Source organism: Ostrinia nubilalis, chromosome 28 (genome assembly GCF_963855985.1).
Source record: "Ostrinia nubilalis chromosome 28, ilOstNubi1.1, whole genome shotgun sequence".
Lineage (NCBI taxonomy): Eukaryota > Metazoa > Arthropoda > Insecta > Lepidoptera > Crambidae > Ostrinia > Ostrinia nubilalis.
The window spans coordinates 6,020,360-6,040,585 of record NC_087115.1 but is presented as its reverse complement, the minus strand read 5'-3'; the positions used below and the strand labels follow the sequence as shown (position 1 = coordinate 6,040,585).

At 35.6% G+C, this 20,226-nt stretch overlaps 2 protein-coding genes and 1 long non-coding RNA gene across 6 annotated transcripts in view; all 3 read right to left on the bottom strand.

Annotated features, from left to right (window-relative positions):
• Positions 1-476: 476 nt before the first annotated feature.
• LOC135085284 (zinc finger protein ZFP2-like) lies at positions 477-12,870 on the bottom strand. 3 transcript variants are annotated; one of them, XM_063980052.1, is made up of 7 exons: positions 12,671-12,870; positions 11,876-12,010; positions 11,040-11,317; positions 9,699-9,775; positions 9,012-9,290; positions 1,942-3,174; positions 477-1,689 (listed from the first exon to the last, which is right to left on the bottom strand). In XM_063980052.1, exons 1-7 carry the CDS (start codon positions 12,773-12,775, stop codon positions 1,589-1,591), a joined length of 2,208 nt encoding a protein of 735 aa, XP_063836122.1. In that variant the 5' UTR covers positions 12,776-12,870; the 3' UTR covers positions 477-1,588. The 3 variants fall into 3 exon arrangements, with proteins under 3 accessions (XP_063836122.1, XP_063836120.1, XP_063836123.1); XM_063980050.1 differs by lacking the exon at positions 477-1,689 and having other exon boundaries at positions 1,749-3,174; XM_063980053.1 differs by lacking the exons at positions 477-1,689; positions 9,012-9,290 and having other exon boundaries at positions 1,749-3,174.
• A 727-nt stretch (positions 12,871-13,597) lies between these two features.
• The window catches only part of LOC135085331 (uncharacterized), a 34,724-nt gene continuing 28,095 nt past the window's right edge, over positions 13,598-20,226 (bottom strand). Inside the window, exon 2 of the long non-coding RNA XR_010260077.1 lies at positions 13,598-13,906. This is a non-coding gene — a long non-coding RNA (uncharacterized LOC135085331). The remainder of the gene's footprint in view (positions 13,907-20,226) is intronic.
• Positions 13,598-20,226, bottom strand: part of LOC135085270 (zinc finger protein 271-like) — a 32,056-nt gene continuing 25,427 nt past the window's right edge. The window contains exons 1-2 of one of the 2 annotated variants that reach the window (XM_063980017.1): positions 17,229-17,850; positions 13,598-16,160 (exon numbers count right to left, since the gene is read on the bottom strand). In XM_063980017.1, the coding sequence (XP_063836087.1) occupies positions 14,710-16,160; positions 17,229-17,838 (2,061 nt within the window). In that variant the 5' untranslated portion in view covers positions 17,839-17,850 and the 3' untranslated portion in view covers positions 13,598-14,709. Of the gene's footprint in view, positions 16,161-17,228; positions 17,851-20,226 lie in introns of those variants that run through there. The other variant, XM_063980016.1, reaches the window with a different exon arrangement.

Below are 20,226 nucleotides of genomic sequence, written 5' to 3'. Positions count from 1 at the left end.
AAAAGTATGTATATCTTCGTACACAACCAGATCTGAGGCTGGTGGTCATAGTAAAAGTTGTTCATCTTGGTAAGACCTTTCAAACGATACTAGACACATATCTATTGGAGCCGGGTACCATTTTGCCCATTGTCCTTTTAACAGCGGCGGCTGCGCGGCACGGTTCGGCGTCGGAGCTGTATTAAGCTTAAAGGAGAAGTGGAAATAATGAAATCTGATTGGTTATTCAAAACACTCCTCCGCTCTGCTCTGCTCCGCTTTAGTGGAAACCAGGCCTAACGCTGTATGAAAACTATAGTCGTACGTGCGGCAAGCGTGGCCGGGCTGTTATGTGACTCACTCAAAAAGTTAATATACCTACCTTAAGAAAGTTAAGAAAGAATGTTTAACCTTATGGGCCCACTGCAGCGCTTCTTCACGCTTCTAAGGCCTGGTTTCCATCAAAGCGGAGTAGAGGTTTAAAAATGATACAAGCGTTTTAGTTTAGTAAACTTTATTAAGGCGTTATGTTACTTAAATGTTATTTGTATCATGCAGACAGGGACACAATTTAAACACAATAACAATTATAAAACAAAAATATTTTTTCTCTTACAATAAAAAAAAAACAAATTATAGTGGTAGAATGAATTACAAAAAAAAATGGAAAATATACTTTTTGTCGTAAATTAGTATTGATAGTAATCAAGACTTCATTAGTAATAAATAGTTCGTGTTTAATACAAACAAAACATTTTATTAGTTTCGGTGTATTTTTTGTTTAGTAAAGAACTTAGTTAAAATACCTATTAATATTAATAACTATAATATTGTCTCAAATTGTAAGTAATTTCAAAATCATGTTCATGAATGAACTACCATCATTAGAATAACATACTTATGTCAATATTAAATTAATAATTGAGAAAATACAGTTTAAAAAGGCAACTTTATAACTCTGTTAAAAATAAATAAATAATACTCAGTTACTATTCTCAAAGTATTGCGTAGACCTATATAGCTTTGAGAACATTAACTGAACGGAAGAAAAATATGACGGTAGTGACGTACCTACCTACTAACATTGCCATAAGTGGTCCTATGTTCGGTTCTCGTTGTTGGTAACTTAGGCCTTTTCTGTGTGCCTCCCTTTACAGGATGGAAACGATAAGTGATCTCACTCGATTATTTCTAAACTACACAAGATATCCAAAAACTGGTTACTGATCCTGAAAGTGCTTCCCGAGCTCTATCCAACGGTACCAATAATAGGTTACAAAATAAATGGATCTATCCGAAAATTCAATGTTTCCAGCTTCCATACATTTAGTAAAACCACACAATATTAAAAACTATACAAGATATCCAAAAACTTGTTAAGCACGTACGCGGTAAGCACTTTAAGGATCAGTAATCAATTTTTCGATATCTTGCATAGTTTAGAAATAATCGAGTGAGATCACCTCATCGTTTCCACCCTGTATAGTATACCTACCTACTTACACCAAAGACTTTTAGCTACATCTTTTACTGCTTTTATACTACTAACTATACCTACAACCTACTGGAATAATTACTGAAGAATTTTTTTCTATAGTGACTGTTTACCTCAAATCGGTTTTTCATCTGTATGTGTCCTTTCGTGTTTAATTAAAGTTGATTTTTGAGTAGTCTTATAATGGCAATAGTTACATGAGAACGATTTTTCACCTGTATGTGTCCGTATATGAGTAGTTAAATTACATTTTAATGCGGTCTTGTAATGACAATAGGTACATGAGAACGGTTTTTCACCTGTATGTGTCCTTGCGTGTATATTTAAAGCTGATTTGTTAGCACTCTTGTAATGACACTAGTTACATGAGAACGGTTTTTCACCTGTATGTGTCCTTGCGTGTCTAATTAAAGTTGATTTGTCAGTACTCTTATAATGGCAATAGTTACATGAGAACGGTTTTTCACCTGTATGTATCCGTATATGTTTAATTAAATCTGATTTTACAGCAGTCTTGTAATGACAATAGTTACATGAGAACGGTTTTTCACCTGTATGTGTCCGTATATGAGTAGATAAATGAGATTTTTGAACAGTCTTAAAATGACAATAGTTACATGAGAACGGTTTTTCACCTGTATGTGTCCGTATATGAGTAGTTAAATGAGATTGTACAGCAGTCTTGTAATCGCAATAGTTACATGAGAACGGTTTTTCACCTGTATGTGTCCGTATATGATTAATTAAATGAGCTTTTCGAACAGTCTTGTAATGACAATAGTTACATGAGAACGGTTTTTCACCTGTATGTGTCCGTATATGAGTAGTTAAACTATCTTTTTTAATAGTCTTGTAATGACAATAGGTACATGAGAACGGTTTTTCACCTGTATGTCTCCGTATATGACGAACTAAAACATTTTCATATGCAGTCTTGTAATGACAATAGTTACATGAGAACGGTTTTTCAGCTGTATGTCTCCGTATATGACTAGTTAAATGAGCTTTTTCTGCGAATGTTTTCGAGCAATGTTCGCACTCGAATGGCTTTTCTCCGGAATGGATTCGGGAATGTCGACTTAGGTTACATTTGTCTGCGAATGTTTTCGAGCAATGTTCGCATGAGAATGGTTTCTCGCCCGTGTGCACACGTCTATGGCGTTTCAACCTCGCATTACTTCGGAAGACTTTTTTACAAGTATCACATGGAAATGTTTTTTCTGTTGCTGTAATTTTTTTCGTTTCATTTTCATCATTTTGTTCTATATCTTCCGTGTCCATATTCGTGTCTGAACTGTCTAATTTATCTGTATTTGGTGTATTATCTTTATAATTTGTGTCTAACGGGTCATCCGATTTAAATAATGGGACTTCACAATATACCTCGTTTTCGCTTAAATTATTACTAACGGTTAATTTTGTTTCATTTTTTCTATTTGGTTTCATGTTTTTAGTGAGTTTTCTCTTTTTTACAGTCACTTCACTGTTAGTTGCTTTTTCTTTTTTCTTTATTGTATTATTTGGTTTCGCAGTTTCTTCTTTTTTCTTTATTATATTCTTTGGTTTCACAATTTTTTTATAGACGTCTATTTTCATTTCTATCATTAATTCTTTTTCGTTTTTGTAAATTTTTGGCGATTCATCTTTTAGTTCTTCGGGTAAATTTGATTTTTCGTCCATATCTTCTTTCTTAGGCATCTCTGTAAAAAGAAATAAACGATGGTTCACTAAAGATTTCAAATAAGATAGATAAAATAAAATTGAAACAGTAAGATAGGTAATATGCATAAAACAGTTAGCCAAGTGCGTGTCATGCAACGCGCACTGTAGGATTCCGTAGTTGCCCCTCGATTACCTTACTACAATACAGTGTGAGTCACGTTAAAGTGTACATATGAAAATAGATGAAACTAGACCTATTTTTATCGACAAAAAAGAGGTCAAAATTTTTTTTACATTTTTTTATATTTTTTATAGAATTTTTTTTCTTCCAATTACTTATTGTAAAGAAAACGTAATAACTTTTAAACTAAGCGGTATATCCTGATAAAATAAAAACAGTAATATAATGCTAAATAACAGGCGATACTAAAAAAATACATAAAATACACAAAAAAGGCCAACAAATAATAAAAAATGATACTTTTTGAAAAAAATCTGCTTTTAAATTCGTGTTTTTTTGGTTATTTGATAAATTTCTCCAAAAAATGCCCCTATAACAGGTGGTTTTTATTACTTTGTATTATTCTCTATCGTATTATCTTTGTAAAACCAAAAATCGCATGTCTCTATCCCTATCACAACATTTGCTATGAGCGTTTGAACAAAGGCCTGCCACAACATTATTCTCCGCTGCAGGTAGAGAAAATTTTAATTTTAACTTAAATGCTTATTTTACTTCGAAATCTTTTGTTTTTATTTAAAATTTAACTTGTCTTTATCAAAATTACAAATCTAGAGCCATTTTCAGTTTCGTTGTTAACGAAGCGTTGAATAGCGCGCCCGGAGAGGCTTAGTTCAAACGATCATTGCAAATGTTGTGATAGGGATAGGGACATGCGATTTTTGGTTTTACGAAGGTAATACGATAGAGAATAATACAAAGTAATAAAAACCACCGGTTATAGGGGCATTTTTTGGAGAAATTTATCAAATAACCAAAAAAACACGAATTTAAAAGCAGATTTTTTTCAAAAAGTATCATTTTTTATTATTTGTTGGCCTTTTTTGTGTATTTTATGTATTTTTTTAGTATCGCCTGTTATTTAGCATTATTACTGTTTTTATTTTATCAGGATATACCGCTTAGTTTAAAAGTTATTACGTTTTCTTTACAATAAGTAATTGGAAGAAAAAAAATTCTATAAAAAATTAAAAAAAAAAATCTCAAAAAAATTTTGACCTCTTTTTTGTCGATATAGTAGGGAATTTAGTGCAAGAACCCCTCCACTTTGGTATAGAAGACTCATTTTTGCACCAGTTGTTCTTTGGGTGCTCCTGAGTAGATTTCCGTCGGTAGACATCAGGAGCCCCCCCTGTGGTAGCAGGGGGAGGGGGGGCAAGTTTCCTTCTGCCGCGCTTCACTTTAAGGCCCATATCTTCAAAAATATAGGTATTAGGGCAAGTGTGGTATCATTTTCGGATAATTAAAGGATGGCGAATTCATTTATAGAAAAACTTTTTGCCTTTTAATACAAAAAAATAGAAATATTGAGAAAAATTCACAAAAACCAAAAAGTATTTTTTTAAATAAACGTCGTTTACTTTTAAACCATTGGAGATAATCTAATAAAAAAAATATGTACTGAAAGCTACATTTACCAGGATTATAAATATATACCATTGTATGGTACTTTTTTCGAAAAAAGTAGGTGAAAAAAATTTTATCTTCAGGACACAGCGGGCGAATGTTACTGCGCGTCGGAAAAAAATATTTATTTTACCCATGAATTCATACTATTTGGTGCATAAGCAAGTAAGGATTATTATTTTCGAATTTATTTAGAGTTCCTGGCACATCAAGCTAACATGATTTGTATTTTTTCTTCAATTAATTTTGAACTCTATGTGTAAGACATAAGGTTGAAAATAGCTTAAATACATTTTAATATTGAAAATATCACAAGAAGAAAGCACTAAATAAAGAACTTGAATTTGTCTAAACGTCTAATGATTATTATTATTTTAATTAACACTTATTTCTACATACTTACTATTGTACCAGTGATTTAACGGAAAGGAAAGTGAGGATTGATAATCATAGTACGGGAGATTATTTTTAGCACAAAGGCTTGCTGTGACCATTATAGTTGTTTGTTCAGACAGCACCAGCTTCTGCACTACTTCTTGCACTCACATCTCACCATTTTCAGGCAAACTTCGGCAGCTACGGGCAAATCGGTCCATGTAGGCTCCATGTTGCTATCGACTCTGGTCCATCCCCAACCAGTCGGGTGAAGGGAAGACTGAGTCGGTTGCTTGCAACTGACCCTATACGCGAACCCCTTAATATACCCACTAAATTTTGAATAACTTGAAAAAATCATAAGGATATGATTACTGCCCTTGTAATACTGCCCGTAGCCGATTCTGATACAAAACTGCCTAGGTTTGTGGGCACTTACAGCACTCGTTCATAGTCAAGCATGTAGTAATAGTAGGAGGTACTTGATCTAAAACAATACCAGTGAAATAATATGATAAGTGAGATAAAAACAGTGGATTGAGCTAATAAGTGGATAGATCTTGAACAAGGGACGACTAGAAAAGAGGACCAAAATCCCGACAGAACAGCCTAATCTGGTTTACTGACAGCTCCAAGCCAAGATGACCTTGGGAACGGGAGCGGGCGTCTACTGTAAATACGAAATACGAACACAGTGAACGTTTAAGGAGGTTTGCTACAGTATTTCAAGCTGGATTCTACGCTATAATTATGTGTGCACTAAAAAACAGGGGTGTAAAAAACGCAATATTTACATCCTGAGCCACAGCCAGGCAGCACTCAAACAAAGCCATCGCCTCAGTGAAGGTTGAGTCTAGAATTATTCTAGATGCAATCTTAAAGATGAACAAACTCGGAAGGCATGACAAAGTGTAGCTGATGTGGGATACCTGTAGGCCTAAGATGCGCGCTGTGATAGGCGGTTATCACGCCATTTTATCGATTTTGCCCATACAAATTGACGTCGATAAAAGTTATCACGGCGCGCATCTTAGGCCTACAGGACATACAAGGATCGAATGCAATAAGAGAGCCGACAGTCTAGCGAGACAAGGGTCAGAGACGATACCTATTGGGTCAGAACTGATAGTATCTTTATCTAAAAGTATACCTCATGGCCATAATATGACCATATCTAAGAAGCACAGGGCTGAATGGGAAAGCTCCAACGCGATATAAGCCTCTCCAAATCATTCCTAAAGGGAAATACAGGGTCATGGAGAAAACTCATCAAAGGTAGGTAATCCCAAGCAATTACAGGCACGCAAACTGGGGAACAATGTCCCACAAAATGGGGCTAACAACAGAAGCTCTCGAGCATTTGGAATACATGTGGGATCCATGAAACACTTAATACTGTAAGGATGTGTCTGCTTGGGTCAGCATATCCGGCATCAGAATACTATTAGCTGGCTTTCACTCAGACGCTTAATTCACCTAACTAATGGATAGGATTTTTTTGGATGATAGGGAATAAAAAAGGGAGAATAAAGATCATAATGGCTCGCTGTGGACTACGCTTAGGTGTGGCCCTACATAAGATAACCCAGACAGCTTTGTATCAGCATTGGCTACTGGCAGTATATCAAGGGGTTCGCGTATACAGGGTCAGTTGCAACTGTTGCAAGCAACCGACTCAGTCTTCCCTTTACCCGACTGGTTGGGGGTGGACCAGAGTCGATAGCAACATGGAGCCTACATGGACCGATTTGCCCGTAGCTGCCGAAGTTTGCCTGAAAATGGTGAGATGTGAGTGCAAGAAGTAGTGCAGAAGCTGGTGCTGTCTGAACAAACAACTATAATGGTCACAGCAAGCCTTTGTGCTAAAAATAATCTCCCGTACTATGATTATCAATCCTCACTTTCCTTTCCGTTAAATCACTGGTACAATAGTATGTAGAAATAAGTGTTAATTAAAATAATAATAATCATTAGACGTTTAGACAAATTCAAGTTCTTTATTTAGTGCTTTCTTCTTGTGATATTTTCAATATTAAAATGTATTTAAGCTATTTTCAACCTTATGTTTTACACATAGAGTTCAAAATTAATTGAAGAAAAAATACAAACCATGTTAGCTTGATGTGCCAGGAACTCTAAATAAATTCTAAAATAATAATCCTTACTTGCTTATGAACCAAATAGTATGAATTCATGGATAAAATAAATATTTTTTTCCGACGCGCAGTAAAATTTGCCCGCTGTGTCCTGAAGAAAAAATTATTTTCACCTACTTTTTTCGAAAAAAGTACCAACAATGGTATATATTTATAATCCTGGTAAATGTAGCTTTCAGTACATATTTTTTTTATTAGATTATCTCCAATAGTTTAAAAGTAAACGACGTTTATTTAAAAAAATACTTTTTGGTGTTTGTGAATTTTTCTCAATATTTCTATTTTTTTGTATGAAAAGGGAAAAAGTTTGTTCTAAAAATGAATTCGCCATCCTTTAATTATCCGAAAATGATACCACACTTGCCCTAATACCTATAGTTTTAAAGATATGGGCCTTAAAGTAAAGCGCGGCAGAAGAAAACTTGCCCCCCCTCCCCCTGCTACCACAGGGGGGGCTCCCCCTCTACCGACGGAAATCTACTCAGGAGCACCCAAAGAACAACTGGTGCAAAAATGAGCCTTCTATACCAAAGTGGAGGGGTCTCCATACAAATCATTGCACTAAATTCCCTACTAATAAAAATAGGTCTAGTTTCATCTATTTTCATATGTACACTTTAACGTGACTCACACTGTATACACTGGTCATCACAAAAATCGACCCTCACGACAAATACTTTCAAACGTATGCATCCCCACTTCCCACCAATATTGGCACCATTTAAAAGCCTAGTTCTAGACTTCATTTCATTAAAGGAAAGGTTTTTACCCCAAAAATGTGTCTGTAGAAGAATCCAGTCACTTTTTAAAAAAATAGGTAGTTACGCTTGAGCCAACTTTTATGGCTATAAAACTGTTAAGTTGGGATGAATCGCTATCCATCTGTTAAAGAGGACACGTGAGATCATTATTTGATTTTATAACCATAAAAATTGATCTTATTGATCCCAGAGGTGAGCCCAAAGTGAGGTCTTTTTTCAAGTCACATTTATTGTATATCGCGTTTATGTTAATCGTTTATTAAGAAATTAAATGTGTTTTTCTTTAAGGATATTTATTGGGCTTTCAAATAACACCAATATTGTTGGGGCACCATGATTGTGTCAGTAGAAACGAGTTTTCCTGTAAAACGTAGGTGGGCCGATTTTTGTGATGACCAGTATAGTTGTTTCTTAAATTTTGTTTTGCGATACAAGGTTTTATCCGTCCATACATATGTCCGTCCGTACATAAACTCATAAAACTAATTTATTTATAGTAGGCTTTTAACAACACCTCCCAGCACCCCACCACTGCTTCAGAGCAATAAGTGGCCCAGTGCTGAGAAGAAGCAGCACAAGAAACTCAGTCAAGCAAGCAATTACTTCATCTAAAATCACTTCAAAACATAAAGTCTTAATGTTTTCTTCTAAGGAATTTTTATTAGGTAAGAAATTTTCTAATATACAACCGATTGCCTAAAATAGTGGAAGAAGCGGTATCACTCCATTCTTTCAAATTTCAATTAAAAAAGTGGTTGATCGAGCAGGCGTTCTATAAAATTGACGAACTGTTTGGAATTTAATTATTATTGACACTGTTTATTTTGACATTTAATACTTGAGTTGAACGACTATTACTTTTATACTAACTGATCAATCTGAACCGTTATAGTTTTCCTTGAAACTGGATTTTCTTGGGCTTAAAACTTATATACCTTCATCATTTTCAATCTTCGTTGGACTAGTGTCGGACGCTATGATAGTTTGCGGAGACTTCAGCACTTCTCTGCTATGAATTGGCGCCGTCACCACTTGTATGCTGTCAGTTGGCGCCGTTAGTGATTCTTTGTGGTCAGTTGGCGCCGTCAACTCTTGTATGCTGTAAGTTGGTGCAGTGGCTGTTTGTATGGTGCCTGTTTGTGCCGTTAGTGCTTCTTTGTGGTCAGTTGGCGCCGTGATAGGTTGCATAGTGACTTCCACAGTTGGTGGAGCGCCTATAACCATTAAAACATTATTAAACTAGCTGCCCCTAGAATTAATGTAGGATTCGATCACTCGCACTCACACTGCGGCCGTTCGTCGCACAGTCGCGACAGCAATATAATTACGTGCGAGTGATAAGGATGGGTAGCATGAGGTTGATGGACGAAATTCTATCTGCTCGGCGACCGGACTTTAGCCTTTAATCCACGTTCGTAACTGACCTTTGGTAACCAGATACGAACATGGATTTTTTTGTTGCTTGATACGCAGTTACGAGAATGGAATTTACTTGTCGTTTTTGTAACCATGTTGCATAACCAGCTACGAAAATGGTTTTGTTTTCTCTGTTCGTATCTGGTTACCAAAGGTCAGTTACGAACGTGAATTAAAGGGACTTTAGGACAGATTGTATTTCTTACCAAATAAATAATTCAGACAGTCCAGATAGGGTTCTTCGGAGGTGCCATGCCATTTGTAGTGCTTCCTAGCTTCAGCTCTGAAAATAGAATAGAATTACTTTATTCAGCATATAACATTTAGGTGCATACATATTTATCTCAACATGCTGAAAAGGCGCCCTCAGCAAATATTTGTTTTCATTATGAGATAATATTATGAATATTATTCAATCTATTTTAGGAATGCCCTGCGTGCCCGAACAACTGCACGCAAGAAGATTTAATTAATGCTACTGACAACGCCACTCTTGTAGCAGAGTTTTGGGCTGATACTGAATAGGTTTGTTGTCGACACGACAAGAAGAATAATTTTAGGACTAGAAGCTTAAAAATTGATTTCTCTATTATAGCGTTTTACTCATTTAATTATTAATTTATTTATAGTCTTAGATTAATAAAGCTTTATTAATGTAAGTTATAGTTAAGTTTTGTAATTTGTAGTTACTTAATAATGTGAGCCAAATAAATGTTTTTTATTGTTTCATTCTTCTCTGTATACTATAAGAGATGAAACGGATATCCGGTAACTATCCGGTAGGCCGGATATCCGGCCTAAATTTACTATCCGGCCGGTTACCGGATAGTAACTCACTATCCGGCCGGATACCGAATATTAAAAAAGTACGACATTTTCCTATTAATAAAATGAAATACATACATTAATCTTTGAAGTAAATATCAATGAAATGGCTTATAATAATGACGGCTTTTATTTAAGGTCCAAAAAGTTACAAAAAGCCTTTCAAAAACCTAATTTCTTTTTCTGGGCTAATCACTCTAATGACGAATACATACCTAAATAGTAAACATCTGTTAATGTCGAAATATTGCCATGTAAAAAAGGCTACCATTTTTTCACTGATGGTCTGGTGACATGATGCATGCAGTTCAGTCAGATTACGCAGCAAGTAAACTAATTTAATTTTCGCTATTCAGTCACACACTCGCTATAGCAACCGAAATCACCCGAATTGATCTGCCCCCTAGACTAGTGGCAAAATCTGACATTCTATTCGGAGGACTGATTCAATTTTCGAAAAGTGTTACTAGTCTAGTCTACTAATAGCCCCACTGATCGCGTTCGAAGCACCTGAGCGGCGCTAAACTTGTCGGCGGATATCCGGCTATCCGGCCTAGCAGCTGGCCGGATATCCGGTATCCGGCCAAACAACTATCCGTTTCATCTCTACTGTATACTATCAAATCAAAAATTTTATTTGCTTAAAACATGGTGGTAGGTACAATGGAACAATATAAATTTTTAGATATGCATATAAAGGTACATATTAGTAGGATACTTACTTGGTCAGCAAGCAATGACCACAGATAGTACAAGCGTACTGTTTTGAACTATGTTCTGTATTATTTATACCGTCAAACCCTAAAGAATCAGCTTTTTCTTTAACAACTTCCACCTCATAATATATAGGCTTATCTTCTTCAATTTCTCTCTTGACTTCGGCCACTTCTATACTGACTCCGTCTGAATCGCTTATTGCGTTTACATTTATAACGCGTGACTTAGTTAATGGTGTGAGTAAGAAAGCCTTGTCTATCGCTGCAATATGCTGCTCGGTTAACTGAAAAGACAGTAACATTTTAAACTTAATAATATTATGTATTTTAAAAAAAACATTTACATATTTTACAGGGTGGACTTTTGTAATGCCACCTGGAGGGAAAGTAAGTCTTAATATTGTAGATAGAGGTTTTTTTATCAGAGAAAATATTCCTTTATTGAAAAGAAATAGAACTGCATTCAAAGATTTCCAAAAATTTGCTAGCCACGCCCGGGAATTAAACCTACTAAAATCTGTTAAGAAATTACATCCTATATTTTTATTGCATCGATCGTTAGCGTTAAGTATAAGGATGAAATCTCTCTAACATACTTGATAAATCAAATGAAAGGATCTTAAATTATTTTAATTATGTACAGATATGGTATGGTAGTGAATTTTCGAAAAAAAAAATCGAAAATCCTTGAATGCAGTTCTGTTTCTTTTAAAAAATAAAGGAATGTTTTATATAACTGGCATCACATTTTTTTTTTTCATTGTGGAAGTTTCTTCACCCAGATAAACAAAGTGGAATAATCCATTAAACGGACTATTCGTAAAACAATTATTAAAATATACCTGTATACCACTGCTACATAGTCGTTGAAGAACTTTGTCAGTTTTAACGGCACTTTCAATGAATTTGTGACACTTGCTCAATAAATGGTAGCAGACATAACACACCACGTGCGGTCTTCCGTCTTTTGTTTTAAGCTGAAAATTTATCAAAATCAAAAATATTTATTCAGTTTAGACCCTTATCACTTTACATGTCTCCTTATCTTTTGGGCCCTACCAGCACTTCGAGACAAACATAGGGCAAGTGCTGAGAATGTTTTAATTATTGCAGTTTATTTACTGTAATTACAAACATATAGGGCTAAAAGTGCTACAGACATAATCATATTATGTGTAGGTAATAGACAAGGCAAATAAGAAACGAACAAAATTACTAATTAATAACAATGTCCTGTCCGTCACATATGTGTCGTTTTTGTGTTGTGTTTACTGACTATAAGGTGGGTGTACATAGTATTGTTAACTGTCTGTTTGCTAAATCATGTGAAGAGAACAAACAATAAGTAGGTATAACTTTTTGAATCAGAAATAAATATCATTGGACAATTTTTACACTGCATTTATGTAGTCCCAAATTAAGCAAAGCTTGTACTATGGTTAGGTACCAAACAAAGGATATAAACATACATAAATACTTTTTTTAAATGCATTATTACTTAAAAAAAACACCCAAAAATATGTAGTAAATAAATTATACTTACAGGAAATGTTTATTACAATTTAATTATGATATATACCAGTACAACAAAGGAAACATAAATAAACATACAACTAAAAGAAGAAAAGCTAACTTACAGGTATTTTTGTGATTTTTTGATAAAGCACTTCCAGTGGCGTGTTGTACATTGTACACATACGAGTATCACGTGCCAGGCATATTCTACATAAGAGACCAGCCATTCTGTACGGCTTTTGGAGAAATATCACAAATAAATCATTATTATTTATTTCACACAAATTAGCAATTTGTTTACTTTTTTTTGTTGTGACTTTACTTTTTTAAAATTTTCGTACAGACTTGGACTAAACCTTTTTGCCAGTTTTTTTTTACAGTTTTCCCCATAAGATGATAAGACCCGGTTTCCACCAAAGCGGAGCGTAGCAAACTGGATCGAAGCAGAGCGAAGAAGTGTTGGCCTTAGATCAACAATACCAACTAGATATCAGAAAGTGAGTTTTTTTTTATTGTAATTATGCTCTTTTTCCTCTGGCATCAATTTAATTTAATAAAAGTCTTTAAAATTCACAGTCATGTGAGTTGGCGTTAGTTAAAAATAAGAAGTAACTTCTCAAGTGCGCTCTTATTTCCCCAGACATATTTTTTGCGCTGACGATATCTGGTTGGAATTGTTGATCGAAGTACCGGATTTTTTTTTACAAATTTTAACAGCGGCGGCTGCGCGGCACGGTTCGGCGTCGGAGCTGTATTAAGCTTAAAGGAGAAGTGGAAATAATGAAATCTGATTGGTTATTCAAAACACTCCTCCGCTCTGCTCTGCTCCGCTTTAGTGGAAACCAGGCCTAACGCTGTATGAAAACTATAGTCGTACGTGCGGCAAGCGTGGCCGGGCTGTTATGTGACTCACTCAAAAAGTTAATATACCTACCTTAAGAAAGTTAAGAAAGAATGTTTAACCTTATGGGCCCACTGCAGCGCTTCTTCACGCTTCTAAGGCCTGGTTTCCATCAAAGCGGAGTAGAGGTTTAAAAATGATACAAGCGTTTTAGTTTAGTAAACTTTATTAAGGCGTTATGTTACTTAAATGTTATTTGTATCATGCAGACAGGGACACAATTTAAACACAATAACAATTATAAAACAAAAATATTTTTTCTCTTACAATAAAAAAAAAACAAATTATAGTGGTAGAATGAATTACAAAAAAAAATGGAAAATATACTTTTTGTCGTAAATTAGTATTGATAGTAATCAAGACTTCATTAGTAATAAATAGTTCGTGTTTAATACAAACAAAACATTTTATTAGTTTCGGTGTATTTTTTGTTTAGTAAAGAACTTAGTTAAAATACCTATTAATATTAATAACTATAATATTGTCTCAAATTGTAAGTAATTTCAAAATCATGTTCATGAATGAACTACCATCATTAGAATAACATACTTATGTCAATATTAAATTAATAATTGAGAAAATACAGTTTAAATAGGCAACTTTATAACTCTGTTAAAAATAAATAAATAATACTCAGTTACTATTCTCAAAGTATTGCGTAGACCTATATAGCTTTGAGAACATTAACTGAACGGAAGCAAAATATGACGGTAGTGACGTACCTACCTACTAACATTGCCATAAGTGGTCCTATGTTCGGTTCTCGTTGTTGGTAACTTAGGCCTTTTCTGTGTGCCTCCCTTTACAGGATGGAAACGATAAGTGATCTCACTCGATTATTTCTAAACTACACAAGATATCCAAAAACTGGTTACTGATCCTGAAAGTGCTTCCCGAGCTCTATCCAACGGTACCAATAATAGGTTACAAAATAAATGGATCTATCCGAAAATTCAATGTTTCCAGCTTCCATACATTTAGTAAAACCACATAATATTAAAAACTATACAAGATATCCAAAAACTGGGTAAGCACGTACGCGGTAAGCACTTTCAGGGTCAGTAATAAATTTTTCGATATCTTGTATAGTTTAGAAATAATCGAGTGAGATCACTTATCGTTTACACCCTGTATAGTATACCTACCTACTTACACCAAAGACTTTTAGCTACATCTTTTACTGCTTTTATACTACTAACTATACCTACAACCTACTGAAATAATTACTGAAGATTTTTTTTTCTATAGAGAGTGTTTACCTCAAATCGGTTTTTCACCTGTATGTGTCCTTTCGTGTTTAATTAAAGTTGATTTTTGAGTGGTCTTATAATGGCAATAGTTACATGAGAACGGTTTTTCACCTGTATGTGTCCTTTCGTGTTTAATTAAAGTTGATTTTAGGGTGGTCTTATAATGGCAATAGTTACATGAGAACGGTTTTTCACCTGTATGTGTCCGTATATGAGTATTTAAACTACCTTTTTTAGCAGTCTTGTAATGACAATAGGTACATGAGAACGGTTTTTCACCTGTGTGTATCCGTATATGTTTAGTTAAATCTGATTTTACAGCAGTCTTGTAATGGCAATAGTTACATGAGAACGGTTTTTTACCTGTATGTGTTGGTATATGTTTAATTAATTCTGATTTTACAGCAGCCTTGTAATCACAATAGTTACATGAGAACGGTTTTTCACCTGTATGTGTCCGTATATGTCTAATTAAAGCTGATTTTACAGCAGTCTTGTAATCGCAATAGTTACATGAGAACGGTTTTTCACCTGTATGTGTCCGTATATGAGTATTTAAATTACATTTTAATGCGGTCTTGTAATGACAATAGGTACATGAGAACGGTTTTTCACCTGTATGTGTGCTGGCGTGCTTTGTTGAAATGTGCCGTGCTAAATTCATTTTGTGCGTGTATATTTTTCCACAAGCATCGCACGACACAGTGCTTTTAGTTTGTTTTTTACTAGAATTATTGTGCGTGAGTAAGTGAACGCTCAAGTGAGTTTTAATCGAGAAACATTTTCCGCAGAGATCGCACTCGAATGGCTTTTCTCCGAAATGGATTCGGGAATGTCGACTAAGGTTAAATTTTTCTGCGAATGTTTTCGAGCAATGTTCGCATGAGAATGGTTTCTCGCCCGTGTGCACACGTCTATGGCGTTTCAACCTCGCATTACTTGGGAAGACTTTTTTACAAGTATCACATGGAAATGTTTTTTCTGTTGCTGTAATATTTTTCGTTTCATTTTCATCATTTTGTTCTATATCTTCCGTATCCATATTCGTGTCTGAACTGTCTAATTTATCTGTATTTGGTGTATTATCTTTATAATTTGTGTCTAACGGGTCATCCGATTTAAATAATGGGACTTCACAATATACCTCGTTTTCGGTTAAATTATTACTAACGGTTAATTTTGTTTCATTTTTTCTATTTGGTTTCATGTTTTTAGTGAGTTTTCTCTTTTTTATAGTCACTTCACTGTTAGTTGCTTTTTCTTTTTTCTTTATTGTATTATTTGGTTTCGCAGTTTCTTCTTTTTTCTTTATTATATTCTTTGGTTTCACATTTTTTTTATAGACGTCTATTTTCATTTCTATCAATAATTCTCTTTCGTTTTTGTAAATTTTTGGCGATTCATCTTTTAGTTCTTCGGGTAAATTTGATTTTTCGTCCATATCTTCTTTCTGAGGCATCTCTGTAAAAAGAAATAAACGATGGTTCACAAAAGATTTCAAATAAGATAGATAAAATAAAATTGAAACAGTAAAATAAGTAGGTAATAAAACAGCCAAGTGCGTGTCGTGGCACGCGCACTGTAGGATTCCGTAGTTGCCCCTCGATTACCTTTACTACAATATTATAGTTATTTCTTAAATTTCGTTTTGCGATACAAGGTTTTATATTTATATTTATTTATATATTTATTGATAGGTAAGACGCCGCACCTTCCGCGACGCGAACTTTAAAGATTTTCTTCTGACATAATCATAGTGCCCCAACAATATTGGTGTTATTTGAAAGCTCAATAAATATCCTTAAAGAAAAACACATTTAATTTCTAAATAAATGATTATCATATGTATACCATAAATGTGACTTGAAAAAAGACCTCACTTTGGGCTCACCTCTGGGATCAATTAGATCAAATTTTATGGTTATAAAACCAAATAATGATCACACGTGTCCTCTTTAACAGATGGATAGCGATTTATCCCGACTTAACAGTTTTATAGCCATAAAAGTTGGCTAATGCGTAACTACCTATTTTTTGAAGAAGTGATCTGGATCCTTCTAAAGACATATTTTTGGGGTAAAAACCTTTCTTTTAATGAAGTGAAGATTAGAACTAGGCTTATAAATGGTGCCAATATTGGTGGGAAGTGGGGATGCATACGTTTGAAAGTGCTTGTCGCGGGAGGTGCGATTTATTTGATGTCGAGTGTAATAGTAGGCTTTTAACAACACCTCCCAGCACCCCACCACTGCTTCAGAACAATAAGTGGCCCAGTGCTGAGAAGAAGCAGCACAAGAAACTCAGTCAAGCAAGCAATTACTTCATCTAAAATCACTTCAAAACATAAAGTCTTAATGTTTTCTTCTAAGGAATTTTTATTAGGTAAGAAATTTTCTAATACTTGAGTTGAACGACTATTATTCTTAAACTAACTGATCTATCTGAACCGTTATAGTTTTCCTTGAAACTGGAATTTCTTGGGTAAGGGCCCTTAGGTATTTGGTTTTAATAAACAAAAAACTTATATACCTTCATCATTTTCAATCTTCGTTGGACTAGTGTCGGACGCTATGATAGTTTGCGGAGACTTCAGCACTTCTCTGCTATGAATTGGCGCCGTCACCACTTGTATGCTGTCAGTTGGCGCCGTTAGTGATTCATTCCTGTCAGTTGGCGCCGCGTGTGATTCTTTGTGGTCAGTTGGCACCGTCAACGCTTGTATGCTGTAAGTTGGTGCAGTGGCTGTTTGTATGGTGCCTGTTTGTGCCGTTAGTGTTTCTTTGCTGTCAGTTGGCGCCGTCACCACTTGTAAGCTGTCAGTTGGCGCCGTTAGTGATTTTTTTGGCGCCGCGAGTGATTCTTTGTGGTCAGTGGGCGCCGTCACCGCTTGTATGCTGTAAGTTGGTGCAGTGGCTGTTTGTATGGTGCCTGTTTGTGCCGTTAGTGATTCTTTGCTGCCAGTTGGCGCCGTCACTGCTTGTACGCTGCCAGTTGATGCCGTTAGTGCTTGTATGCTGCCAGTTGGCGCCGGTAGTGCTTCTTTGTGGTCAGTTGGCGCCTTTATTACTTCTTTGCTGTCAGTTGGCGCCGTGATAGGTTGCATAGTGACTTCCACAGTTGGTGGAGCGCCTATAACCATTAAAACATTATTAAACTAGCTGCCCCTAGAATTAATGTAGGATTCGATCACTCGCACTCACACTGCGGCCGTTCGTTGCACAGTCGCGACAGCAATATAATTACGTGCGAGTGATAAGGATGGGTAGCATGAGGTCGTTGGACGAAATACTATCTGCTCGGCGACCGGTCTTTAGCCTTACCTAGTGTCCGACCGAATGTTCGGTTTCGGTTTCGTTTTCGGTTGAGTTTCGGTAAAAACACGAGTTTCGGTTTAGTTTCGTTTACGGCGGCAAACTTGCCGAAACTACGACCGAAACCGAATGTGCATTCGGGAGTTTCTGCGCTGTTATCGGTCATGTTCGGCGCGTTGAATGAGTGAATGAATCCGATCAGAGCCAATGTCGTGATTCGCTCGCTTGTTTGTTTGCTGTTAGTTTTGTTTTGTTGTGGTGGCGAGTTTTCGAGTGATTTATTTTGAATTTGGTAAGTTTTATCTCATTTTATGTCGTTATAACATAAGAGCGTGTAGTAAACATAAAAAAAAATATTCAATACTAGCTGACCCGGCGAACTTTGTTCCGCCTTAATGGCAATAAATGAGCAGACTTTTTGTAATGATTTTAGAATTTATATTGTATTTTATACGATTATTGGTTACTTTTAAATAGTTTTTGCTACAATTTTAGTATTTGTATTGTATTTTAGAAGAACCCAAAAACCCATTTTTAATTTAAAATACTTTATTTGATTACTTCCTAGGCATTTTGCAGACATTAGAATGATTTTAGAATTTATTTTGTATTAAATCCAATTATTTCATATTTATTATTTAATTTAATTATTTTAGATTTTTATTGAATACATATTAGTATTTTAAAAATTAAGAAAACAGCTAATTATGAAATAAGTATTGCATTTGACTAGTTCCGGAGCATGCCGTCGATAAGTCGTTTTGAACCGGTTGACTTTCACTGATGGAAGGGGAAGTTACCTTATCGCTGGCATGCCGCTGGACAGTCAGTTCGATTTGAGCGTTCAAAGCAAGAGGTACTATTAAGATGACGTCATAATGTCGGAATTGTGTAAATCAGTGGTGCTGAAATACAAGTTAGAACAACCTACAAGAGTGTTTCATTTCAACTCAGAAGTGGTACGTGATCTACAGCTCAAAAGGTACGTTTTTATTTATTTGGTTAAAAAGTAATTGATTTTAAAAGTTCAAGTAGAAAAACGTATGAATATTTCGATTAATGCATGAAATAGTTATTTTTAAAACGAGGCTAGACGCGCCTCCAGTTTATCAGGCTAGATGCGCCTTAGACTATGACTAAGACTATGACTATGACCATGACTATGACCATGACTAAGACTTAGTATAACGATGTTAGACGCACCTCTAGTTTATCAGGCTGGATGCGCTTTTGACTATGACTAAGTATATCAAGGCTAGATGCGCCTTTGACTATGACTAAGTATAACAAGGCTAGATGCGCCTTTGACTATGACTCAGTACAACGAGGCTAGACGCGCCTCCAGTTTGATAGGCTAGATGCGCCTTAGACTATGACTATGACTTTGACCATGACTAAGACTTAGTATAACAAGGCTAGATGCGCCTTTGACTATACTAAGTATAACAAGGCTAGATGCGCCTTTGACTATGACTAAGTATTACAAGGCTAGATGCGCCTTTGACTATGACTCCGTACGAGGCTAGACGCGCCTCCAGTTTGATAGGCTAGATGCGCCTTAGACTATGACTATGACTTTGACTATGACTTTGACTATGACTAAGTATAACAAGGCTAGATGCGCCTGTGACTATGACTTAAGTATAACAAGGCTAGATGCGCCTTTGACTATGACTAAGTAAAACAAGGCTAGATGCGCCTTTGACTATGACTATGACTATGACTGTGACTGACTTAGTATATCGAGGCTAGACGCGCCTCCAGTTTATAAGGCTAGATGCGCCTTTGACTATGACTAAGTATAACAAGGCTAGATGCGCCTTTGACTATGACTAAGTATTACAAGGCTAGATGCGCCTTTGACTACGACTAAGTATAACGAGGCTAGATGCGCCTGTGACTATGACTTAAGTATAACAAGGCTAGATGCGCCTTGACTATGACTAAGTATAACAAGGCTAGATGCGCCTTTGACTATGACTATGACTATGACCATGACTATGACTGTGACTGACTTAGTATATCGAGGCTAGACGCGCCTCCAGTTTATAAGGCTAGATGCGCCTTTGACTATGACTAAGTATAACAAGGCTAGATGCGCCTTTGATTACGACTAAGTATAACAAGGCTAGATGCGCCTTAGACTATGACTATGACTATGACCATGACCATGACTATGACTGTGACTGACTTAGTATATCGAGGCTAGATGCTCC

What these genes read in the sequence shown, in the direction of transcription:
- LOC135085284 (XM_063980050.1), bottom strand. Translation starts at nt 12,775, where the DNA reads ATGGCTGGTCTCTTATGTAGAATATGCCTGGCACGTGATACTCGTATG. An exon ending in TATGTAGCAGTGGTATACAG is followed by an intron (nt 11,318 to 11,875) that starts GTATATTTTAAT and finishes CTGTCTTTTCAG; the next exon opens with TTAACCGAGCAGCATATTGC. An exon ending in CTGTCTGAATTATTTATTTG is followed by an intron (nt 9,291 to 9,698) that starts GTAAGAAATACA and finishes TAATGGTTATAG; the next exon opens with GCGCTCCACCAACTGTGGAA.